Source organism: Ascaphus truei, chromosome 3, assembly GCF_040206685.1.
Source record: "Ascaphus truei isolate aAscTru1 chromosome 3, aAscTru1.hap1, whole genome shotgun sequence".
NCBI classification, from domain to species: domain Eukaryota; kingdom Metazoa; phylum Chordata; class Amphibia; order Anura; family Ascaphidae; genus Ascaphus; species Ascaphus truei.
The window spans coordinates 109296701-109323288 of NC_134485.1; the positions used below are offsets into that span (position 1 = coordinate 109296701).

The window sequence follows — 26588 nt, forward strand, 5'->3', positions numbered from 1 at the left end:
TATCTTTTTGAGAGTGGCTTTATCACCTATATCAGCAGTCTGCACTGTTTGGCATTTAAAAAAATATATATTTTAAAAGACCTCTTCTTAACATTTTCCAAAGATGCTTTTAGCTATTAAATCGGATGCTTTATTCAGGAGATACAGGCGTTAAGTTACCGGGAGGTTAAAATGGAGCTCTCTCCAATGCCCGATGAAGTCTAAAGGTTACCATGGTAGACATTTTTCTTTTTGTTAAAGAGCAGGACATGCTCAGGGGGGCAAGATACTAACATTGCATGATCTAAACTCAAACAGGCTTCTCGGGGAGGTGCCTCTCTAATAAGTGTACCAATTAATTACTTGACCAGACATGTATTTGATATATTTGTTATACTTTATATAAGTTATGGTGGGTGAAAAAGGCGACAAAAAACCTCCACTGTGTAGCATATAGCAAATAAAAAGATCACTTATGAGCACATTCACATGTCTCAGACAGGTCTGCAACCCGCCTTTCACCATTATCCCCAGCATACAGTGCTTCCACTGCGGCAAGGGATTCTGGGAAATGACATGCAAATGGTCACACTGTGTATCCTTTTGCCTGAAATCCATTTTTACATGGAACCCTTATACGCTAATGCTCGCTGTTCACACAGCTTTTAAGCACAGCATGGGATTAGATGCAAAGCCAGTGAAACCACTCACAGACGGCTGTTTCGACCTTTTGGGTCTCATCAGTGGGAGGCTGGTTGTACTGGCTCTGCAATTTTCAAGGCTGGGTAGGTTTACCATACTTTATATAAGTTAATGGTTGGGTGAAAAAGGCGACAAAAAACCTCCACCGTGTAGCATATAGCAAATAAAAAGATAACTTGTGAAAAGCAGACCTGTCTAAGACATGTGAATGTGCTCACAAGTGATCTTTTTATTTGCTATATATTTGTTAGAAATACACAAAAACATATTTTGTTGTATTTTGACCCAAAAATTAAGACTTTTAGAATAAACGCCCTGCATGCTTTGACTGAGAAATTTCTGAAGTATCCAAATACTTTTAAATAGAGAGATACAGAGGCAGAACACCATTTGCTCCTTTGAGGAATACATTCTGCATTCTAGCAAATGTATCCCCCGAAGGAGGGTAACAGGATGAGACCCAAGTGCATTGTACCTGACGGGGAGGCTGATCTGAACTGGCCAGGCATTACCCTGGCATCTGTAGTATGTACATAACTGTATTAGTTGACAATGAGTCTCTTTATAGTGTAATTTTGGGAGTTCATTCTAGTGTCGTGCACGACAGGGTGCTTCCCTCTTCAAGCCTTTTCCTTTCCAAACAAAATAAAATGGTGTATTTAAAACTACACAGTTGTCTGCCAGACTTCACTACTGTCTGCAACTCTGCATATTGATAGTAAGTGGTATTTTTTTTTTTGCAGTGTAATTTTTTGTTACTTTTTTTTACTCACCGTAATTTATTTCGGGTCTGGTTACCCAGATTCACATTGCAAAGCCAGTAACCAACCTCACACTAATGAGACCCAGAAAGTAGAAATAGCCGTCTGTGAGTATCGGTTCTCAGCCTTTTGGCTAAGCTCACGTGTAGAATCTGTTCTGCCTGTGGCTGTGGCGGAACCAGCACAGGGACATTGCATGGATGGCCAGGCAGGGGGGTCTTCCCATGAAAGCCGACATGCACGAAGGGGCCTCAGTGACACCAGGTACTGCCCCCGGCACTGTACCGGCGGAGAGACTGTTTTCCACCTCTTCTGGAACTGCCCTTCACGCAGTCCTTGATGAAGGCACTAGCCTCTGAGCTAAAGGACTGGATACTGAGGAAGTGCATAACGTACCATTGGGTTTTCTATGGACTGTTCCCAGGCACACACACTGTGGACGCAATTGAGACCAGTTGGCGTCTAATGTGTTGTGTCCAAGACGTTTAGTTTTTTGCCAGGGGAAGAAGGCGATGACAATGCAGGACTGTCACAGCCTGATTCACAGCCTGCTCAGCGACTAGGCCATCAGATACGGTACCGAGGAGAAGGAGGACTAACAGTCACCCTCCCCCATCCCTTCCAGCATCCCAAGTGTTTTTCTGTGCACAAATAAAGTTTGAGATGATGTATGCATTGCATGTATGATATGATATGTACTGATGAAACTGTATGAGAGATGTACTGCACCGGTGATTACGTTGCAGTTTCTTTTGAAATATATCTGTGTATGTTGCGATCTTGTTGTAAAGATTTATATGCATAATAAAGTATTTTCAAACCAAGCAAAAAATCTGTTCTGCCTGTGGCAGAGATAGTGGACACGCACTTGATCCACTGGCCATGGCAGAGAAAGCACTTGAGAGCCCAAGGTCTTACAACCCAGTACACCCAGGTTTTCCTCCGCCTGGGTGACACCTATACTTTTCACCATCAGGTGCAAACAGGCACGTTTGATCACAGACTTTTCCTTTTGCTTTTTTTTCACTGTGCTGAGCACTTACCCCCGGGCCTTTTGGTTAGTGATAGGAGCAGGAGTTTTGCCAACTAACCTGGCCTTTTGGTTGGGGGGCGGGTCGGTTTTTAAATGCACCTTGCACAGAGCACTGTTCGCTGCTTCATTTCGCCATGAGGCGTTACAGCGAGAGAGGGCGCCTGAATGCTTTTGGTTCATCCTCGGAGGAAGACCTCTCACAGACCAGGAAAGTTGGAGAGCCTTCTGGCTGAAGATGGACCCCGTGAGAGCAAGGCACACAGAGTGGCACTGAGCAATTAAAGATGGAGTTTTTATTGGCCTTCTGGCTGAAGACGGACCTGTGAGAGCGAGGTACACGGAGTGGCACTGAGCAATTAAAGATGGAGTTTTTATTGGCCTTCTGGCTGAAGACGGACCTGTGAGAGCGAGGTACACAGAGTGGCACTGAGCAATTAAAGATGGAGTTTTTGTTGGCTTTCTGGCTGAAGACGGACCTGTGAGAGCGAGGCACACAGAGTGGCACTGAGCAATTAAAGATGGAGTTTTTGTTGGCCTTCTGGCTGAAGACGGACCTGTGAGAGCGAGGCACACAGATTGGCACTGAGCAATTAAAGATGGAGTTTTTGTTGGCCTTCTGGCTGAAGAAGTCCTAAAGTTGCATTGGCACACAGTTCACACATTGTGTACTGTGGCACTGACCTTGTGGAGCACATAGACCTTGAGCTCTAGAGGAAAAGTAAAAGCTGAGTAGGTTTGCTTGCCATGCACTTCTTTAACCCAGGTTTTGCTGAAAAGTTGTGTGATACGGCAGCCATAAGCTTATAGGGCTCCATGTTAAAATGTATAAGAAGTAAAGGGTAACCCACTGTGCTCTATGCATGTCATTACCCAGAATCCCTGGCTGCAGCACTATGCTAAGAAATGATGGAGAAACACAGGGTTGCAGAGCTGTCTGTGATCTGAATGAGCCCCCCACCCCAATATACAGAGGCCCCACTCTCTTCCCAACTGATTGCCGGGGGAGACTGTGGGGCCTCTGTAAAGTTCTTACCTTCTCCTTCGTACCGCCGTCCTCCTTTCTTCATCAAATGATGTCGCATTGCCATGGCAACGTGAAGTCATATGGTGTCACGTTGACATCAAAACGTGACATCACGGCAACATATGAAACGGTGACCTTCAAAGAGGGCGGCACGAAGGAGGAGGCGGCCCCGGGCGCCACCAAGGTAAGTGCCTATGGGCAGCAGATTTTTGAATCCGCCACTGCTTCTGAAGCATGTGTGCATCCAGCTCTGGGGTGAAATCCGAGCACAATCAAAAGAGGAAAAATAAATATATATTTTAATGATTTAATTACACCTAGCTAAACAAACGATGGCATGCAAAGAAAAAGTGATTGCTGTTCTCAAACCCAGCACTTCATTCTGGCTTCTTTTCCTCTTTTATTTAGGTTTTTATTGTGGAACCTGTTTATCTTCATTCCTTGGTCGCTTTCCCACTGAGTCTCTGTCTGTGTTCCCCTCCCCCTGCCCAAAAGTCCTGTGAGCTTGCAGAAGGGTTCTTGGATAGGGTAGTTAGTGTTACCACTGAGAAGGTCACTTCTAAAATTCTCCTTCATAACTTCAAAACTCTGCTCTTGTTAAAGATTAACCACAGAGGTAATCCCAAATGTGAGGCACAGAGGAAAGACGCAGTGTCCTAAAAGAATAACAGTCATTATATGGTCTGGAGCTATGTTTGAACTGAGTTTATGTGCAAAGAACGTTTGAAGCTAGGCGTGACATCCTGTGTACGGAACAGACTGATAGAAAGAGAGTCTCAAATCCGTTCCCAAACTTCTTTAGGGGTCCTCATTTTTTGGGTGTTTGCTAATATTTGGGTCAGCCGGGAACAGGAGCAGACCTGAGACATTTGAACGGGTTTTACCTGATTTAAGCTGAACTATTAAAATTGGCAGGGCACTAAGAGGCAATTCTGTATTGTCCAAAGCGGAGGTTCTGGTTGTTTTTGACCTCAGTGGGGATTTTCTGCCTAAAACAGCCAGAATGGCGGATTTGTGGGAATATAGAGTAAGGCCCTAGAGCAGGGGTGCACAAACTGGGGGGCGGGGGCGTGATATTTTCTGGGGGGCGGCGTTTACAGAAGTCCCGCGCTCTTCCTCACAACATTTAAATGAAATGCTCTCTGTAGTTCTCTCTCACCTGCCCTCAGCTTACTCTGAGGTGACGCGACGAAGCGGCATCAAATGGCAACAGCAACGCGATGTCACATGACGTCGCCTATGCTAGAGAGCTGGTAAGGAGGGAGGGAGGGCGCGAGCAGTGCGGGAGAGCAGGGGGGATGGGGGGGGGGGGGGGGGGCGCAAACAGAAACGTTTGCACGCCCCTGCCCTAGAGTATCATCCTAAATGTATGTTTTCTCTCCCCAATTTTCCAAAGCCGCACCACTATGTGGGTATCAAGTGTGGCAAACGGGAGAATTGCCCCCAAACAGGTGTAACCTGCTCCATCCTTACTCTGCGGCACTTTGTGGCACGGTATCAAGATGCTTTGGCCACATTTTGCTCCACTTGCAACAGTGGGAATTGTTTTGGAGGGTGGTTATAGAAGAGGAACTTGTAATATTAAAGTAATAAACACGCGCCGATACCCGGTGTCGTTTTTCTTTCACTTTGTGTCAAATAAAACCGCCAGGTCTGCCCCAAATGTAAGAAGGAAGGCTTAACAAGCTTCAGGCTAAGTCCCCGCTGGCGCCGAGCGTGCTCATGCTTGGAGAGCGCTCCAAGCATGAGCGCCGGGTGTCCGGCTTGTACGCGGGGGAGGGGGGGCATTGCGGGTCGTTGAGCACGCGGGTAAGTATAGTTTTTTGTTTACCTAAGCGCCGATCGCAGCTGAGTGTGTGTGCACGAGCGCCGCACGCACCGCGTTAGCGGGGACTTAAATATATCTATATATGTAAGTCTCCTCCGCAAGCGCAGCCCGCTCAGCGCTAGCGGGGACGTAGCCTCATACATACTGTATGCTTCGGGTGCAAACTGATGCCGAAGACATTTTTTGCTGCATGTTCCAGGGCTAATTACAACAAATACATGCGTTCCTGTATTTTATATGGCGGTGGCTTTTAACTGATCCCAAGGTCACAAAGGTAACAGAAGATATCTGCCCTTACAGTAGGGGTTTGTCGTGGGGACTTGCTACATTTGGTCAGTTTCATGGGGTGAAACTCTATATTGCATCGCAGTGCAGCATATTAATTGTATGGGATAGAGAGAGCTTCAACCTCTGAGATGCTGTGCCACCCCTTCACTGCCAGAGGTGTCTGAAACCGCACTGCAGAGCAATGGAAAAGCAGTACATGGGGTTGAAAGATCTGGTGCAGAAGGGGTTAAAGGTCTCTAAAAGCTATTGCGATGTGTAATTTGTAAAGTGCATATACCCACTTTCACAGTGTGCTGCACTGAGGTTCCCATGCCTTCACAACCCTTTAGCAACCTCAAGCCTGCAAGAGGCGCTTCTAAATATGAATTAATAGATACTCTTAAGGAAAACAAGCCCATCAATGTCCTGGGAGCTAAGCCAGAATCCTTCAGGCCACAGTGCCGAGGACTCTGGGAAAGACCTTCCTACAGACAGGCAGTTCCACTGCAGATTTAAAGCAGACTTGTGGACTTGTTTACTGATAAGTTATATTAAGTGCCTTGTTTACACTTATTGGTGACTGTCTTCGCACCCTTTTAGTGCCCAGTCTATCTATAGCAAGCATACTATACAAATAAGGACACCCTGACCTGTTGCGTTGACCAGACTGACTCAGGGGCCATCACCGCAGTGTCTTTATCTCACTGACCTTTCACCCACATCTGTTTCCTGTTACCTCGTGCTTATCTAAAAGGATATGTTCTGCCAAAGCCCCGAAACCATAGCAGGAAGAGACACGAAAGAGGGGGAGGGGAGGAGACGGGGAGGGTGACAGCTGGAATGCATATATGTATATTTTTATGTATACAGCACCAGCAATCTATGCAGAATTTGAACAAAATAAGTAAAAGAGGGCATTACACTCATTATATAATAGCTGCCATGAACCTAAAAGCACACATTGGGAAAAGGGAGCCCCTCCCCCCCGGAGAGCTTACAATCTAGGTGAAATGTTACGCTATGTTGTAGAGATTGTCAAATTGAACCGTTTAGTAATGCACTCCTGCCTCCCCCAGAGGTTATCCCTCCAGATAACCAACAGAGCGAAGAGAAGTCTCGTAAAATGCTTAAGTTAAATATTGTGCGAGCATGTACCTGTGAGCTGATCTTATCTCCTAATGTATAGTAGAGTTGCTTCCAGGTTTTGCATTGAGTGGGGCTGTACTGGCAGTTTGTTTAGGTATTATCATACAAGTTTCAAGTAAATAGAAAAAGAACTCAAACTGCTTTAAAGGAGGGAGTGTTACTCCGATTCCACCTATCTGGTACTTGCTCTTCCTGTCCTGTTGACTGTTTATTCAAGTACTTAAAATATTTTACTGGCTATGCACTTCTTTAACCCAGGCCCTGCTGAAAAGCTGTGTAATACGGCAAGCATACGTTTATAGGGATCCATGTTACAATGGGCAAGACGCAAAAGGTGTGCTCATTTGCATGCCATTACCCAGAATCCCTGGCTGCAGTGGAAGCACTGTATGCTAAGAGATGATGGGGAAAGACAGGGTTGCAGACCTGCCTGAGACATGTGCTATTTTTATTTTCTATTACATTAATAAAATGGGTCGGAAAAAAAAAACACTTGGGTCTTGAAAACGAAAACCTCTTCTATCACCAATTTTTTCTCAAGGAAACCCACAGTAAACTCTTCAGATCCCCCAGGTGTCAAGAAGACAGGTTGAAAACCATAGATCTCAGGGGGGGTTTCACTAAAGCACAGTGGTCGTTACAGTATGTTTCCCACTATACATCAGTAAATAACCCCCATCTCATTTATTAACCCCACACAGATTTTATTTTTTATTTTGAAGCTTTATGCAGCAAATGAGTGAATGATTGATATGATTTCAATGTGTTTCAAGGGGGCAAACAAATGTGTACGTCTGTTTGAGCTTCTCATTTAACTATACCCCTCTTCTTCCTCTCCTCTTTAGAGAACACCACCTCAGAAAACATCACCAACAGCTCCTGGTTTGCGAATAACACAGAGAAGGACTATATACTAGAGATGAATGGCTGGCTGGTGTGTAAGGACCAGGATGAGATGCTGAACTTGGCCTTCACGGTGGGATCCTTCCTCCTCAGTGCTATCTCTCTGCCCCTGGGAATCGTCATGGACAAGTATGGACCACGCAAGCTCAGGCTAAGTGGAAGGTCAGTACATCCCACCTCCCAGGCACATTGTGCCTCTGTTCTCTCTCAAGTCATGTGAGACAGGATCTCACATTCATTAATATCTGCTTTGTCTTGCAGTGCCAGCTTTGGGGTATCCTGCCTATTGATTGCATATGGAGCAAGTAACCCCAACTGTGAGTAGCACTTATCTCAGCGGTATTAAAGTCATGAAATTAGGAGGGGGAAGGCGTCAAATCCATTTGGTGGGTTACTCCTACGAATGGGTTTCTGTCTCACCAGTGACACGAGTCCCCAGGATTCTTTTCACCTGTTTCATTTCTCCTCGCACTCATTTTAGTGACTTTACCCACATGCATGTCACATGCTCATTTGTTGAGGACGCTGTATGATGGGTCTAAGGTCCTTGTTATTGACGCTGCATCTTTGTGTCGTCTTGGTGTCTGACAGCCACCATTTTTTCTTATTCATACCAGTCAGGGAAGTTTCTTATTAATCACACAAGACTGGAGGTCTTGGTTGCGGCACAAATCTGTGATCTGTCTTTTTCTTCTCTCCCACGGCAGCTCTTTCTGTGCTGATCTTTGTCGCCCTATGTCTCAATGGTTTCGGTGGGATGTGTATGACATTCACTTCATTGACAGTGAGTATAAATCTACCTCTAACCTGCCTCCTGCGTCTCTGTGTTACCTGTCTTCCTCCAATGCATGGGCAGATTGGGGTTACCCCAGTGGTTCGGTTGCAGCGGCCAGTGGCTCCCCAACTCCCTGACAATCTGCGATACTCTCCCTCCTCCTGTCGTCCCCGGAATCCAACTTCCGCCCAATCGGAGGAGGGAGCTGGAAGGGGGAGGTACAAAGTCCCCAGACCAGTACAGAACTGCCCCTCATCCCAAGGTATGTGTGGGTGTGTGTGTTGATGTCACTGTGTGTGTGTGTGATGTGTCTTACCATTTTTGGAGTGGCGTTTTCTCCTGTGCATTGCATTGTCATGGCAACCCGACGGCACATGGAGACATGTTACCATGATAATGTGGTGTGGCATGGCAACGCGTTACCATGACAACAGGATTGTACATGGCGACGAGTTGCCATGACAACGCAACATCACATGAGGCCGTGACACTGCAGGAGGAGTGCTGCTCTTTTAGGAGTCTCCCGGACCGGTAGGTATCCACAATCTGCCCCTGCTCCTATGTAGTTGCTATTGCATGTTAAGTAGGATACAGTTGTGTGAAAAAGAAAGTATACCCTCTTTGAATTCTATGTTTTTACATATCAGGACATAATAACAATCATCTGTTCCTTAGCAGGTCTTAAAATTAGTTAAATACAACCTCAGATGATCAACAACACATGACATATTACACCGTGTCATGATTTATTTAACAAAATAAAGCCAAAATGGAGAAGCCATGTGTGAAAAACTAAGTACACCCTTACTGCTTCCATAGGAATTAAGATGCTAAGTAGCAGACAGGTGCTGCTAATCAAATGCCCTTGATTAATTGATCATCAGCAAATGTGACCACCTCTATAAAAGCCAAAGTTTTAGCAGTTTGCTAGTATGGAGGATTCAGGTGTGTGTTAACACAATGCCAAGGAGGAAAGACACCAGCAATGATCTTAAAGAAGCAATTGTTGCTGCCCATCAATCTGGGAAGGGTTATAAGGCCATTTCCAAACAATTTAAATTCCATCATTCTACAGTTAGAAAGATTATTAAAAAGTGGAAAACATTCAAGACAGTTGCCAATCTTCCCAGGAGTGGACGTCCCAGCAAATTCACTCCAAGATCAGACCGTGCAATGCTCAGAGAAATTGCAAAAATTCCAAGAGTTACATCTCAGACTCTACAGGCCTCAATTAGCATGTTAAATGTTAAAGTTCATGACAGTACAATTAGAAAAAGACTGAACAAGTATGGTTTGTTTGGAAAGGTTGCCAGGAGAAAGTCTCTTCTCTCTTAAAAGAACATGGCAGCACGGCTTAGGTTTGCAAAGTTGCATCTGAACAAATCACAAGACTTCTGGAACAATGTCCTTTGGAAAGACAAGACCAAAGTGAGATGTTTGGCCATAATGCACAGCACCACGTTTGGCAAAAACCAAACACAGCATATCAGCACAAACACCTCATACCAACTGTCAAGCATGGTGGTGGAAGGGTGAGGATTTGGGCTTGTTTTGCAGCCACAGGACCTGGGAACCTTGCAGTCATTGAGTCGACCATGAACTCCTCTGTATACCAAAGTATTCTAGAGTCAAATGTGAGGCCATCTGTCCGACAGCTAAAGCTTGGCCGAAATTGGGTCATGCAACAGGACAATGATCCCAAGCACACCAGCAAATCTGCAACAGAATGGCTGAAAAAGAAAAGAATCAAGGTGTTGCAATGGCCCATTCAAAGTCCAGACCTCAACCCGATTGAAATGCTGTGGCGGGACCTTAAGAGAGCTGTGCATAAACAAATGCCTGCAAACCAAAATTCCTCAACAACGATGTGAGAGACTGATAAAGTCATACAGAAAACAATTACTTCTAGTTATTGCTGCTAAAGGTGGTTCTACAAGCTATTGAATCATAAGGTATACTTGGTTTTTCACACATAGCTTCTCCATTTAGGCTTTATTTTTGTTAAATAAATCATGACACAGTGTAATATGTCATGTGTTGTTGTTCATCTGAGGTTGTATTTGACTAATGTTAAGACCTGCTAAGGAACAGATGATTGTTATTATGTCCTGATATGTAAAACCATAGAATTCAAAGAGGGTGTACTTTCTTTTTCACACAACTGTACCTGCAAATAGTTCAAACCGATGACCATGATCTACAGAGGTGCTGAAATGAATCAACACATCAGACTCGTATTCATATAAAGAATATTGAGAAATGCTGTTTTTTGGGTTATTGAAGCACTCCGCTATTCACATGCAGGAGAAGTCAGTGATTACGCAACTCGTTTTTATAAACTGATAGCAACTTAATGGGCTTAGAAATGCAAACTCGCTCAGTATCTTGCGAGCAGCTGCCAACTCTTGTTGCTTAGAGATGGCTGCAGGTACCACCAAATAACTCTTGTCATAACGTGTCTTCTGTCTCATTAACCTAATCAGTAAATGGGTAAGTTGTTCTGTGTGCTTTTATACGCCCAGTCTAGTTTATGTAAGTAAGTGCTGTGTTTATGTATGAAACACTTATTATAATCCGTGTAAACACAAAAGAGGATAAAAAGAGTTCCTGTACCAAGCACCCAGGTTTAGCAAAATAGGATGGATTTTATTAGTAACACAGAAAAAGCAAGGGACAGTTAAAATACAAGTAAAAAACGAGAACCACTATACTCCTGAATATACCCAGAACATAAACTAATGTTAGAGTAGAAGGAAGTCCAAATCAGGTGTCAGCTTATGGCAATGATGGTTTAATAGCAAACATATTATACTGCTTGTAATAACAGGGCAAGATTATTATGATAATCCCTTTAGGGCAGGGATTCCCTTTTCCGAATGTTTGGTTTGTACGCCTCATGCTCTAATCCTTTTGTTGTATCAGTATGGCTCCGTATTGAACACACCGTAAAACGCAGAGTAGACACCACTTTACACGGGTGTGATTGCTATCACTAGCTGAGGTGCAGAACATATCTCACTAAATCCTACATGTCACCATTTTCCCAAAGGGTTCCATCTTAATACACAACACTTTGCAACACATCAGCATGTGGAGGCCAGTGGTATTTTACTTGTCTGTACAAATCATACCGCAAAGATAATACGTTATGTGGAAAGAAAAGATATAGCTTATAGAGCAAGTGTAGGCTAATGTTTTCGAACTACTTTTACACTGGCATAGAGCAGTGCATATATTTTCATTTGGGTCGGATCTTCTGTGTACCCCACAAGACTGAACATCTGTAAGAGACAGGGTAACTAAATAAATAATGAATGACTTCTTACCTGAACTGGAGGATTCTCCTAAGGTGAACAGAACTTAAATCTAATTAACAACTACTTGGTATGTTTCAGTGAGTTGATTAGGCAAACATCTCCCTCACCCCCCCTTAATTATAAGTCAAGTGAATGTGTTTAGGGTACTTAAGTCAGTCTATCAGCGTGTCACATATAAAGTGTCTGTGGAGTTAATTTTGGATTTAGAATTGGAGGTGAAGATTACAAAAAAACGGTCCTGGGTCAGCAACAGGGATTCCAAATGAACAGGCTAGCCACAGCAACAGGCTAGCCTCAGGAACAATGAAGCCTCACGAATAAGGAAGACTCAGCAACTAGAACCCAAGGTGGCCAGGAACACAGGGAAACATATACAATGCTCAGGCAGGGACTGGATGTCACTGGCTGCTATTTAAGCCCTTGAACAGGTGCAGCCAGTAACAAAGTTCAGGAAGAGGCTTGCCAGCAACCAAGATGTCCGCTGCAGCCAGGAAGGGGCAGGTTCCAGCCAAAGCCAGGACTGGAACCCTTACAGGAAGTCTCCTCCTACATCTCAATATGCCCTCCCTATTGCTTTTTCTGTTAACTGTTTTCTCACTCCTTTGTAAACGTTTCTGTTCTCTCCAACTTCCCCACTCCCCTCCTGTCCACATTTCTTTATCTCTCCTCCCCTCCACCTAGGCATGTGCCCATACAATGCACCATTATTGATACACCTCTCTCCCAACAACTTCTTTAACCCTCAATAAAAAACTCTCCCACAAATCCTCTATCTACTCCTTCCTGCTGCTGGGGATCTCTCCTAATCCTGAACCCAGACATAAACACACCTGCTCTCACCCACACCTCCCTGCTATGTCTTCCCCTACTAATGGTGTTAACCTATCTGATTTAATACTGACTAATCTTAAAACTCGCCCCACAAATTAACATACACATACATGGATGGTGCCCTAGTTCCAGATATATTTGTATTTTTTCCGTATGGCGGCGGACATGGCTGCGGGGTCACCAATAGAAAGCCGCGGCTTTGTCTCTCTGACGTGTCGGCTTTTCTGTTGGCAGCGGGAGCAGGTCTGATGACATTTTGAATCTTCCTGTTTGCCCGCTTCCCGAATGTCAGCTGACCACGATCAGCCCTGGTTCCGGGATTGCTGGTTTAATTTACATTTTGTGAGCCTATTTCTGCATCCAAAATACAAAACTTGCTTCCTGCTATAGACCAATACATAGACACAATGAATATTGTAAAAATTATGCGCTCATGAAGCGAACCGTCAGAATAAATTGTTGAAGAAATGGACAGGTACAAAGTGTAGCATACTGGTTAGGTGACCTACCACTAATGAGAAGTGTAGGTAGTGTACAGAGACAGTCCAGAAATCGCAGCAAGTAAAATCACTTGTTAATACCTATAGTCCAACCATAAATTGGGAATATATAAATCAGATGGACTCACTTGTGAGTTGCAATGTCCACACAGATATCCCTGGCTGTAAAGGTTCTCGGTGTCTCTCTGTTGTAATGGTAGAGATGAGGAAAGGAGAGAAATACCTTGATAAAGCGCTTAGGCGTGAAACGCGTTGGTAAGGGCGACACCTTCGCTATTTTTTCATGTGACCAATAAATCAATTACTTTTTATGGAATTCGCACTTTCCTCATTTTTGCTTCACCATGGATACTTCTGCATCCAGGCTGTAAAGCGCTGTGCTGCCAGATGATTGCAATTCATTGCTTAGCAAACAGGCTAACTCTGACTCCTCCTAGGCAAGACAAACAGGTTAAGGCTAAGTCCATAGTGTAGGCGCGCACGCGCTGGAACATATGGTGTCTCGCGCGCCTGCTGCAGAGGCGGACCGTGGCCTGTGGCATTACTATGCTGCGAGCGACAGCGAGGCGTGGCCGTGACGTCACAAGGCCGGGTTTCCCTCATTGGCTGAACCGCCCACGTGACGCGGCCGTCGCTCGGCTGCCACGGCAAAACACAAAAAAAATTGTCTTCTGGAAATGCTGCCATATCGTTGCGCTTCATCTCGCGCGCACTATGGTCGGCCTCGTAGAGGAGCCATCTCTGGTTCGCGCCGCACACTCGGTCGCGCGGGCGGTCACGATCACTATGGACGAGGCCTAAGTCTGTCACGAGCAGGGCCCTCATTACCGTTCCGTATCTATTTGTGCTTGTTTGTCCATATTTGTATGTAATTATCAAATCTCTGTACCGCGCTGTGGAATATGTTGGCGCTTTACAAATAAACACTACTACTAATAACTCTCTGACTCCTAGGCAAGACATTCTGCATTGTCTGCAATGGAAAATCATCTTAAAATAGCTCAACGTCTTCAGTTTATCGTTGCCCACTGAATAATATATCTCCAGCTGTATCTTACTAAATGCCTTCTTTGCTGGCGTTGTTGGTCTTTTCTGGCAGCGAGAGGGTTAAGCATTAACCTTTCCTACTGATTACCACTATGAATGTACAGTATCTGGTACTGTTTTGCAGTGTTGCTGTATGGCAACATGTAACATCGTTTGAAATGTGTGGCAAATATCCCAGTTTGCTTTGCACCACCTGTATAGCAAATAAAAATACCACTTGTGGTGCATTTGCATGTCTCTGACAGGTCTGCACCCCGGCCTTTCCTCCATTATGTTTTATACAGTGCTTCCACTGCAGCCAAGGATTCTGGGTAATGAGCAGGGTGTATCACTTTACTTCTTATCCATTTTAACATGGCCCCCTATAAGTTTATGCCTGCCGTAGTACAGCTTTTTTTTTAAATGTGTGACAAGACATATCAAATTGTGTAAGGAATGTGCAAACTCACAAATGGGCACTTGGTGTTTTTTTGATTAATGTTACCTAATATGGTGAAAGTTTGGCTATTTTTCACAGCACAACATAGTTGTACTATTGCTTTCGCAGCAGTCACTTAAAATTCCCTACTTTCATCATATTTGCAATATCGGAAAAATATTTACTAAGAATACTTCTTCTATGCTGGCAGACATATCACAGTCCATTTCTTGGAACTAAGCCATGCTCGAAGATGTTCTATGGATTGCCCGGCTTAATAAATATGGGCCGAAGTAATTTCATGTACCACAACATACCCCAATGGTAGACTCTTAAGGCAGGGGTTCTTAACACCAGGCCTGAAGAACCCAAGAATAGGTCAGCTTTTCAGGATATCCCTGCTTCAGCACAGACGACGCAATCAGTCCCTGCTTCAGCACAGGTGGCTCAATCAGTGGCTGTCTTCGACTGAGCCACTGATTGAGCCACCTGCTCAATCAGTGTCTGTCTTTGACTGAGCCACTTATTGAGCCACCTGTGCTGAAGCAGGGATATCCTTAACCTAACACCTGTTGGGGGTCTTGAGGTCTGGAGTTAAGAACCCCAGTCTTCAGGGGTTAATTCTGGCTATATATATATATATATATATATATATATATATATATATATAAAACGAAAAGACAGCGCGGCTCCCATAGCATAATACTGTATATATATTTTAATAGTAGTATTGCTGCTGGATTACGGACACTTACAAAAGGTAAAATGAATATAAGCAGTGGTAAAAAAACTTTGGACACATCACCCGTAGAGCAATCCGTTTGCCGGTCCACGTGTAGTATATCCAACGGACTCTCGTTACAGACGCCAGGAAGGTGCGAGCGCACTCAATCTCCTCCTGGTGTTAAAATCACACGAGAGTTTGTGACCGAGTGTTACACCAGATGTAGGTACAGTGGACTAGGCTCCAAGCACTGTTTCTTTTTCTTAACCTCATGTTTTTTCCATGTATTTCCCCCACCCAACCCCAAGAAGTTAATCTACCAATTATTCAATTATTATTCATGTGTTTTAAATATTTTATTAAGCACTTGCCTATATATGTGGTTTCGCAGCAGTTCACTGCTATCCCCTGAGCGACGAAACGCGTAGGGAAGGAGTCATATTGGACTTTAAACATTATTTACATCCAAAGTGCTTTAGCTGTCTGTTTGCCATAATCTGGTGTACGCCCGTTCCATTTTCTATTGAAACAGTGCTTGGAGCCCAGTCCATTGTACCTGCATCTGGTGTAACACTCGCTCACAAACTCTCGCGTGATTTGAACACCAGGAGGAGATTGAGTGCGCTCGCACCTTCCTGACGTCTGTAACGAGAGTCCGTTGGATATACTAAATGTGGAGCGACAAATGGATTGCTCTACGGGTGATGTGTCCAAAGTTTTTTTACCACTGCTTATATTCATTTTACTTTTTGTAAGTGTCCGTAATCCAGCAGCAATACTACTATTAAAATATATATACAGTATTATGCTATGGGAGCCGCGCTGTCTTCTTTTCGTTTCGTAGATTGAGAGGAGAGTGGTTGATCCTGAAGACTGGCAGCGACACCCAGCAGCTGACTTTTTGGGGGTTTCCCTTTCCCCCCCCCCCTTTTTTTTCCCCTTCCCCCCTTTTTTCTCTTCCTTGTTGTGTTTTTTGTTGTCCTGTTTTGTCCGTTGTGGCATACTTATATCCCACATTGAATCCACTGTTCTATTTGGTTTATTATTATTTATTTATGTGTATACGCCTAATTATACAGTCTTCCTAGTTAGCGCAGCAGTTTTCTTTTTTTTATATATATATATATATATATATATATATATATATATATATATATATTTCTCGTCTGTCACACCCTCACTCTTTTTCTTTTCTACCTAGTCACGTTATTGTAACCCCTCCTAGCCGGCTCCCACTAAGGAGAGGTTATAACTAAGTGAGGTGGAGTAGGTTTGGTGCAAGTGTTCGTGCTTAGACTCTCATACCTTTTTTCTCTGGGCGCTGGCGTCCGGGCTGGCTGATATTGTAAGCTGAGGTAAGAAGGGCGCCAAGGACTTTATTTGACAGACAGGTTACTTTATTGAGACAAGACAGACTTCATACATTCTTCTTCCCTGGGAACTCAGATAGTTCCCCAGGGAGGTACACAGGCTTTGTTATCTTCCCTTGCCCCAGGTTAAGGGAAACTTGAAATCTCTGGCTCCAGTGAACTGGAGTCACTCCCAGGTACCGCCCAAGACTTCTGTCGAGGTTCCCATCTACCTGTCATCCTTACACTGACCGAGCAGTCCATACTATGGCAGCCTGGTGTGCATAGGCGACTCTAGCTGTGACGTTTCCCTCTAACCCTGATTTAGGGATCCTTTACTTTGAAATGTCACGCATTTCAAAGTAAAGTGAAATGTCATAGCATTCTCGGGCATTGTGACTATTACAGGTGCCATTCCTAGATAAGGGATAGTCTTCCCTAACTGTAAAACAATAAAAGGTGATCATACGTCGTCACGCAAAGTTGCACATTCAATACATACAATTAACACATAACACTTAAAACAACGAGACTCCTTTCTTCTGGTGTCCTCTAGGAGCCTGAGGTCTGGAAGCTTCTGCAGCTCCTTTTATATACCTGTGTGATGTCACAGTCCTACCCTTGTAACTGGGCAAGATACAGACATCCTTAACCTATCAGAACTTATACATGTCAGGTGACTATTCTAGCGGGTTCCGGAACTCCAGTCACCTGACATGAGCTACTTTGGCAACATACAACTAACTACATGAAATAAGCTACATGGAATTAGTTACATTGAGCCGGGGCCTTTCTTTTACATTAACCTGTTAATTCCCTATTAACCCCTTCAGTAGGCCCTAGTAATCTTATAAGAGGTTACATTATATATACATCTTTCTTGAGTATTTTCCAGGGCAATTGTCTGACTACAGAATTACAAAAATGTTGACCCTGAAATTTTGCCAAAACCATATACAGTCTCCTCTCTCCCATCACCAGACGTCATTTATTCCATGGCCACCTTTTATAAAAAAAATGTCAAAAGGCTCAATGAACAAAACGGGTACTTAATCTGCATAGGGCTGTAAAAACTACAAACCGTGCAATCATGTGTGTTTGTAAAATGTGTGAGCTGGAACGTGGGAAGGGTTTCATTTCCTCTAGCGCTTCCTGTGATGTACAGTATTTGCATTTATTACTGCTGACAGGGACTGAGTGGGCTGTGAAACAAGAAAACTTCAGAGTGACAAGCACTCCCCCCATTCAGTGTCTTAACTAAAAAAGCAAAGCTTTCCAAAGGAACCAAAACAGCATTCTGACTTTTTTTTATTTATAGACCCACCACCTCCGCCACCTCGCACACGGTCGAGAAGCAGTGGGTCGCTGGAATTTAAAACACACTATTTTCTTCTCCAGGGACTCACTGGTTCCCGACATAGATATCTCTAAGGCAAGGGTAGCCAACTGCAGTCCTCAAGACCCCCCCCCCCCAACAGGATATCCCTGCTTCAGCACAGGTGGCTCAATCAGTGTCTCTGTCGGAGACTGCATCACCTGTGCTGAAGCAGGGATATCCTGACAAGCTGACCTGTTGGTGGCTCTTGAGGACTGGAGTTGGCCATTCCTGTTCTAAGGGTAGCACCGGCACCATCTCTTCCACGGCAAATAAAATGGCGTTTATAAATCTGCCGTGTCACACGCGCCATCTATCGCGGCTTCCCATTGCCCCGTGGGATTGCGGGACTGTAAATACATGGAAGTACCGGCCCTCCCTTTCCCGGTATGTATCTCGGGGACCAGGTAGCTGATGTGAACGCGGTTCAGCTGCAGGGACCCCTTGCTTGTCCCGCATGTAAAAAGAGGGATATAAGGGGACGGACTGCTCCTTTAAGGACGCCAATTCCTTTGTATCTTTTTTTCACACCGTAGGCGGCAAATATTCATCCCATACATGGATTCAGTGAGGATGTGTTACACATCTGTAACCCATTGTTCACTGCCCATGGTGAGAATTGCAGCACAGAGTATTAAACACGACTGAGCAGAGAAATGGATGCGACTGATTAAAGATGTGGCTTTTCAGTTTTGTTGGGATTGAAAGGAGAAAGATTTGTTACAATAGGAGTATATTTTCTGTAATGGTTTACGTATTGTCATCTGGGAAGATACGCTCGTGCTGCAACTTCTCCTTTCATTATCTCTGCTCCAGACGTTGTGTGTTTGTAACAGTGAATGTATTTGCAGAACTAACACCGATTTCTTTGCGTTTGGAAGACGTTATCTGATACCTTGCTCCCAATCACACCCACACAACTGACATTTTATTTATTTATAAAGGGTTTTTACCAGGAAGTAATATATTAAAGGCAGGGAGGGGTGTGCAATCTTTCCCCTCTGCGCCCCCCTGCCTGCTTCCCTCCCAGCTCGCCCCCCCCTGCCTTACCTTGTGTCCGGCTCTCCAGCGTCACGTGACGCCATGTTCCCATGGCAACGTGACGTCACGTGCCCTGCAGCATTGCCATGGCGACGTGTCGTCGAAGACAAGATACGGTTGCGGCCCCGGTGTTGGCGCTACACGCGTGCCTGCCAGGCTTGTGGCGCGTGCAGCTCTGTTCCCCGGTCTGTGCAGAGCTGCAGGGGAAAGAGGGGGGCGCAGCCATGACGTCACCCAGCAGGTTCGCCCTCATTGGCTGAATGGCCGAGGGTGTGGCCAGCTCTCCTTCGCCAGTTCTGAAGACATTTTTACTGTCTACTGAAAAATCTGGCCGCCGCCAAGGTAGGTAGCAGGCCCAGCCCCATTGAGGGGCGGTTCTTGTCCCTGCAGTGCACGCCATAGCGCGCACTGCGGCAGGCAGCGGGTCGAAGCCTAAGGATAGTTGCAGAGGCCTCACGCGATCCCCGGCATTTAATTTAAATACCCAGTTTGCACACCCCTGCATTAAGGTTTACTTCTCGTTTTCAAGTATGTCCTGGGCACAAAGTTATGATAATTAGACATGGTTGCGTTGAATGAACAGTGGTAATATATTCAATTTAAAGACAGTTTTTCAACAGGGGTTCTTAGGAACGCTTGGCTTCCCCGGGCATCCTAAAGAGTTCCCTGCAATTTTGGCCTCTTAATGGGAGCCTAGATAGCCACATTGGCAATCAAGAAAAATTATACTAAGGCTGTTATTATGTAATATATTGTTTACTTATTTGTAATGTATTATTTTTTTTTTTTTTTTTTAATGTCCAAAAGCCCTAATTTATTTATTTATAAAATATTTTACCAGGAAGTAATACATTGAGAGTTACCTCTCGTTTTCAAGTATGTCCTGGGCACAGAGTTATGATCACAAATACATGGTTACAAATACATAGTTGCAATGAGTGAAACGGGGTTATACAGTACATTTATATACAAAACATTGTATGCACAGTTAAAGATAATATAAATTATAGGCATATATAACAGTTAGAGACCAAATTAAAATGCGAGACAGCTTTAGTTTTGAAAGAACTTAGACTGGTGGCGGCAGTGAGAGTCTCCGGTAGACTGTTCCAGTTGTGGGGTGCACTGTAAGAGAAGGAGGAGCGGCCAAATACTTTGTTGAACCACGGGACCATGAACAGTATTTTGGAGTCAGTTCTCAGATAAGTGCTGTAGGGGTGAGGAGCTTGTTCAGATAGACGGGTAGCTTGCCCAGAAAGTATTTGAAGGCAAGACAGGAGAGACAAACTTTACACCTAGACTCAAGTGATGACCATTCTAGTTCTTTGAGCATTTTGCAGTGATGTGTGTTGTAATTGCATTGGAGGACAACGCGGCATATTGAGTTGTAGAGGGTATCAAGTTTGCTGAGGTGAGTTTGGGGTGCCGTGCCGTGCCATAGTCTATAATTGGCATCAGCAACTGCTGTGCTATGCGCTTTCTGACCAGCAGACTTAGGGAGGACTTGTTCCTATAAAGTACACCTAGTTTGGCATAGGTTTTGGATGTCAGGATATCAATGTGCATCCCAAATGTTAAATTGGAGTCAAACCATATGCAGAAATATTTGAAACAAGTAACGGGGGCTAGGGTAATATTAGAGTTGGTTCTGATCTGTAGCTCCTTCATTGGAAGCTTTAAAAATGTAACCTTGGTCCCAAATACCATTGTCACAGTCTTGTCAGTGTTTAGAAACCATTTGTTTTGGGAAATCCAAATTTCAAGTCTCAAAAAGTCAGATTGAAGTATGTGTTCAAGGTCAGAGAGGTTAGGGCTGTGTGCATATAAGGCCTCGGGCATGGTCAGCGCTTAGGCGCTGACCCGTGCTTAGGCGCGCTCTCACTTACCAGTGAGCCCCTGCAGCCTCAGTGAGAGCGGCTTTAGCAGGGACTCGCGCACGCTTCCGGAAGGGTAGGTCTTTAGAAAATTTTAAATTCGCGCGCACACGGGAGCGCAGGGCTGGTCACGTGAGCGGTTCGCCCAATGAGGGCGAACCAGCTCCGTCACGTCACTGGCCCGCCCCCCGACACGCCCCCAGACGGCGCACTAACCAAGGCCAGGGAAAGCACCCGCTTTCCCTCAGCCTCAAGCGCCTCCGCACGGGCTGAGTCACCATGGACTCAGCCTAAGATTGTGTCATCCGCATACATGTGTATTGATGCTACCTTCCAAGCTATAGGAAGATCATTAATAAACACTGAGAAGAGTAAGAGGCCCCAGAACAGAGCCTTGCAGGATACCGCAGGTGATATCCTAGGGGTTGGAGTTACAGCCCGAGATAGATACATGTTGGGATCTACCTGATAGGTAGGACAGAAACCAGTTTAAAGCATGCTTCCCTATTCCAGAGCACTGGAGATTGTTTAGCAAGATAACATGATCAACAGTATCAAAAGCCTTTGCAAAATATTGGAATATTGCACCAGTGAGTTGTCCCAGTTCCATTCCACACTGGATCTCATTGCAAACTTTTAGGAGGGTAGTTACCGTGGAGTGTTTGGGTCGAAAGCCATATTGGAATTGGCTAGGGAAATTGTCTTGGAATAGTAATCGCTTAATTGGGAGTGAACACATTTTTCCATGACTTTGGATAGTATTGGGAGAAGAGAGATTGGCCTGTAGTTTGAGATAGTGTCCCCACTTTTGAATATTGGGACAACTCTGGCAGTTTTCCAGATCTTAGGGATGTGAGGTTCATGTATGTAGTTCGGGTTGCGTTTTGCTAATAAATTAGTAGCACACCACACAAAGTATTAATTGAATTAATTTGCAATGTCAGTGGGATTTGCCATGGTAATATCCTCCTTAATGATATTACATGGTTGTTGATGGTTAGAAGGCTGGAATATATTGTTGATAACCTTCCAGAAGTTAGCTGGATTTGATGTATTCTGATGGAGATTGTCAGAGTAATATTGTGTTTTTGCGTGCCTTGTTTGCCTTGTGCAAATATTCCGCAGGCATCTGTAGTGATTAGGATCCTTCGTAGTGCCAGTTACTTTGTAGCTTTTCCACAAGACATCCCTAAGATTGTAGAGCGCTATCAGGACAGTTGTAACCCAAGGAAGGTGGGCCCCCGTACCCTTATTCTGCGTAGTGGATCATGGCTTATCACAGAGTTTTGTGAACTCGGATTGGAAATAGTCGAGTGCAGAATCGGGGTCGGGAATAAAGTCGATTCTGTACCAAGGGCAGCTGGTAAGGTCAGCCAGAAACTGTTGTGGGTTAAAGTTTCTAAATGTTCTAGTGAGGAGAACTTTAGGGCTTGATTGGGACGGTTTAATTTTCCTTACTCAGTACACTATTGCATGGTCACTGAAAATGTCAGGAAGGATGCCAGAGGATTGGATTCTGCTGGGATTACAGGAGAGAATCCAGTCTAGCAAGGAATAGTTGTGAGATTTCAGGTTTGTCCATGTGGGTTGGGAAATGAGTTGCGTTGGGTTAAGTGACTTGAGTTGTATCTGGATTTTGTTGTTTTTATTGTCGAGCCAATTGTAGTTTAAATCCCCAAGAACTAGCAGTTAATGGCTAATATGGCTATTGACCATTGGTCACGATGGAGGGGGGGGGGGGTTGTGTTCGATTTGTTTAGGGGGTGGGAGTAAGGAGAGGGGTGTTATGTTTATTTGTCACAGGGGGGGGGGAGTGGCTAGGCCCTCCAAGGTGGTGGTAGGGGTTAACCTTTGTTTGCCTTAGCAGCTAGTAGCCACTAAGTTTGCCAAGGAGGGTAGGTAGTGTAGTTTAATGTTAATATTAACACCTTTGTACCCCTTAATGGTCAGCGTCATGAAAATCCATGACTAGCTGACCACTTGGGCTACTAATGTGCTGTACTGTAATGTGTTGTATGTTTTTTTTTTGGGGGGGGGGGAAATTACCACCTACTGCAACTTGGTTTAGGTAATCTTGTGTGTGTGTATAACGTACAGTGCATAGGCAAGATAGGGCTAACGCCAGCCTGAACTAGGTGATAAAAACAATTGCGGTAAGCAATGTTTTCGATTGAATTGGGTCCAGTTTGTGCAATCACTGTGTATAGATAGGGGACCAGTACTACCTGAAGTTGGCTGTGTGCAGTGCTGTTTTGGCAGGGAAGGAGGGGTGTGCTTGATGTTCTCAGTTTTAGGAGGTCAGACAGAATGTGCTTGTTTATTATTACAAGGGGAACGCAGACAAATGTGAGGAAAGACTCAGAGAACAGTGTCCATATAAGAGGATTCTGCTGCCAGAGACTGACAGGTCAGGGAGAGCTGATAAGTGACACTGTCATGGGGAGAGGGAGAGACTGTTTACTAGGTTAATAGTCAAGGCTGGGTTTTTTTTAGGGAACCGATGAGAACTGACCAACTTTGTGCGTTTGGGCTTTTGTTTAGGGACCAACAGGACGCTCCATAAACTGTAGTTATGATTAAGGTATTAAAAATAGAACGGGAATACTATCAGGGGGTAGACAAATGCCTTTTTTTTTAAAACAAATTTCTTTATTGAAATATGATTGTTGTTGTAGTTGGTATATACATGTCTTTTTATTTCCCTACAAAAACACCACTGGTAATATTTAAAGGACATTTGCCTTTAAGAAAAAAAGAACCTATTTCTTCCTCGGCGGTAAACGGGAGGGTCTCCGGAGCTGAACCGCTTTAATTTCAGCTCCCGGGACCCCCTGCTTCCTGGATACCTACATCTGGGGGGGATGCCGGTATCTCACTGCTGTTTAAAAGTTCCACGTCACGGGGGCCAATAGGAAGTTGCAAGGGATGACATCGCGGCTTCCTATTGGCCCGCAGAACGTGGCTTGCTATTGGCCCGTGGACGCTGCTTCCTATTGGCCTGCGGGACCTTTCAATAGACATTTTCTATGCTGAGCTGGGGCTGCTAATGGCATCACCTTACAAAGTAAGGATATGGGGACGCAGAGGGTCCCTGCAGCTGAAATCAACGCGGTTCAACCTCCTGCTTCCAACCTAGTAAAAACAAAACAAAAGGTATAGCCCCTTTAAATGACTGACCATTATTTTCTGTTTAATTGTTTTCATGTTAGCTGTAGTTTTCATGGCTCTTGATTTAGCATCTTGATAATAAATTGAAACAGCTTGTATTTTATTCGGATTTTAATACCATTTTCTCTCTGGTGGTAAAAAAAAACAAAGGCAAACCGCTGTCTTAACGAGCAAATGAAACACGCCTCATACTCGCTGCAAATTGCTTGTAATTGTTGCACCAAATGGATAACCTCCAAATGCACGTTTGTAAAATATAATGATACTACGTCTGATTTAAAGGGGGGAAATTAGTTAAACGCTGGGAGAAAAGTTAGCTGGACCTCAATTCAGAAAGTTTTATTCAACATCTACGGTGTACAAAATATAGTAAGGGAGTAAGGTTTAGTTTTGTGTGTTTTTTTATTGTTTTGACAGTAAATGGATTTGTTTAAAACAAAAAAATCTTAAAGTAGACGTTTCAATAAAAAGGAAACGTTGGCGTGCGGGAAAGAAAGAGAAGTTAAATAAAAAAAGGATACTGTGGGTTCCATAACATCATGACATTTCGACCTCCGAAGAATACGCACTCGGCTTTTAATCCCCTGGCAGCGGAAGGGTTAAGAAGCTCAATGTCGTTAGCGTGCTAGCTTGGGCAAATGCCTGCACTATCCTCTATGATTACTGGCATTGCTCCCAGTTTTTATGTTTGTTGTCAGCCTCCAGTGGTATCAACACCCTTTTCCCACCACAGCCAGCGTTAACCCCGCGAGCGCTGCAGGGGCTGCCCTTCCCTTATGACCCGCTGGCATCTCTTTAACCCTTTGAGCGCTCCAGGACGTAGCTACTATGTCAGGGGGTCTGGCACTCGGAAGGCCCCATGACAATAGAAGCGATGTTCAAAAAAAACCCTGCTCGCTTCTACTAGGGCAGATCGCGTCCTGAGCGCACTCACAGGGTTAATGCCTCTGTGTTTTCGACAGAGCCAGGTGCATTTGTCGGTTAAGCAACTGGTTTCTGTCCTTCATCAGGGCTTTCAGCATCAAGGAATTCCTCCAGGGCTTAAGTGCTTGAATTTAAATAAAGTAAAGGTGTGCTGGGAACCTATCGCACGTGACTACGCGCTCCAGAGCTTAGCCACAGGCCTCACCCACGTCTGTTGTTCCAAACTCTTCAGTGTGACACAGCGAACACATTGGAGATGTTTTGGCATTCAGATCAGGACATTCGGGGACACATCTGCTAAGCAGTGCTACCTCTAGCACGTCTGAGTAATAATGGCTCCTTAAGGCTCATACAAAGGAAGTCTTCCTGCACAGAAGGTGTCTTATGGAGTAGCACTTGTCAGTAAATATGACTCCAAGGGCTAGATTCCCTAAGCTTCTTTAAATGAGGGCAAAGAAATGTGACATTATGTAGAACAGGCATGGCAGTTATTTCCCCTGAGTCACCGCCCTAGGCTACGGCCTCGGTGTCGATGCTGCATGCGCGCCTGCCAGGCTGGCGGCGTGTGCAACTCTGATCCTCCAGTGAGCTGCAGGGGGGGAGACGGGATGGCGGGGGGGCGCGGCCATGACGTCACCCGGCAGGTTCGCCCTCATTGGCTGAACCGCCGGGGGTCGTGGCCACCGCGCTCATCGCCAGTATTGAGCTCAATTTTCCTGTCTTCAGGAAATACCAGCCGCGCAGCGCGGCGGCCACCCCTTGTAGTGGGCCCGACCCCATTGAGGGGCGGCTCTTGTCCATACAGCGCCCGCCATAGTGGGCACTGCAGCAGGCAGCGGGCACCTGGTGGCCTTCGTCACAAAGGTAATCACATGGAAATGTCCCCGCAGCGAGTGCACTAACTAGCACAAGGTTAATGTCCTGTTATTGCAGGAAATCCCTGCGTTATCCAAACGTGATGTTATTTACAGTATATCTTGTAGTGACTCCCGCCCAGACCATGAAATAAGGCTTTTTCTCTCTCTCCCTCCCTGTCCCTTGTCAGGGTCTGGGGGGGAGTAACACCAGATTTAGCTACGACTTAAATAAACGCTAAATACTTTCTTGGAGTAAACCTTAAGGTATTTAGCTTAGGGAATGGCTACCATTTTAGCGGTAATGCGCTCAATTGTATGGCATACAGACTAATATCTGTTCCACATAACACCATGCTTTTTTTTTACGGGTTATTTCTTTGCCTTGGCGTTACTCCCACTCAGACCCTGAAATAGGGAAAATAATAGCAGTAATACAGTATTTAATATATAATAATATACGTCTAATATACTCAGTAGCTTGTACTGCTAAGAACAGGGGTTTGCAATTCTAGGGCCACACACAGGGCAGGTTGTCGGAATATCTTCTTCAGCGCATAGCCACCTGTGCTGAAGCAGGACCTGTTGGTAGCCCTTGAGGACTGGAGTTACACTGGCGACACACTTAATCGCAGTGCGGCCAGATCCGCAAGCCGGGAGATTTCCCGGCTTGCTAGTGGCCGCCCCTGTCACGCGTCTTCGGGAGCCTGCGCCCCCTGCACGCGCGTCCAGGGCTCCCCGAGGGAGC

General features: G+C 44.9%; 1 protein-coding gene across 2 annotated transcripts in view; it reads left to right on the forward strand.

Annotated features, from left to right (window-relative positions):
* The window catches only part of SLC43A2 (solute carrier family 43 member 2), an 84297-nt gene that overhangs the window by 34370 nt on the left and 23339 nt on the right, over positions 1-26588 (forward strand). For both annotated transcript variants that reach the window (XM_075589323.1, XM_075589324.1), the window contains 3 exons: positions 7586-7805; positions 7905-7960; positions 8351-8427. In XM_075589323.1, coding sequence (XP_075445438.1) covers positions 7586-7805; positions 7905-7960; positions 8351-8427 — 353 coding nt within the window. The remainder of the gene's footprint in view (positions 1-7585; positions 7806-7904; positions 7961-8350; positions 8428-26588) is intronic.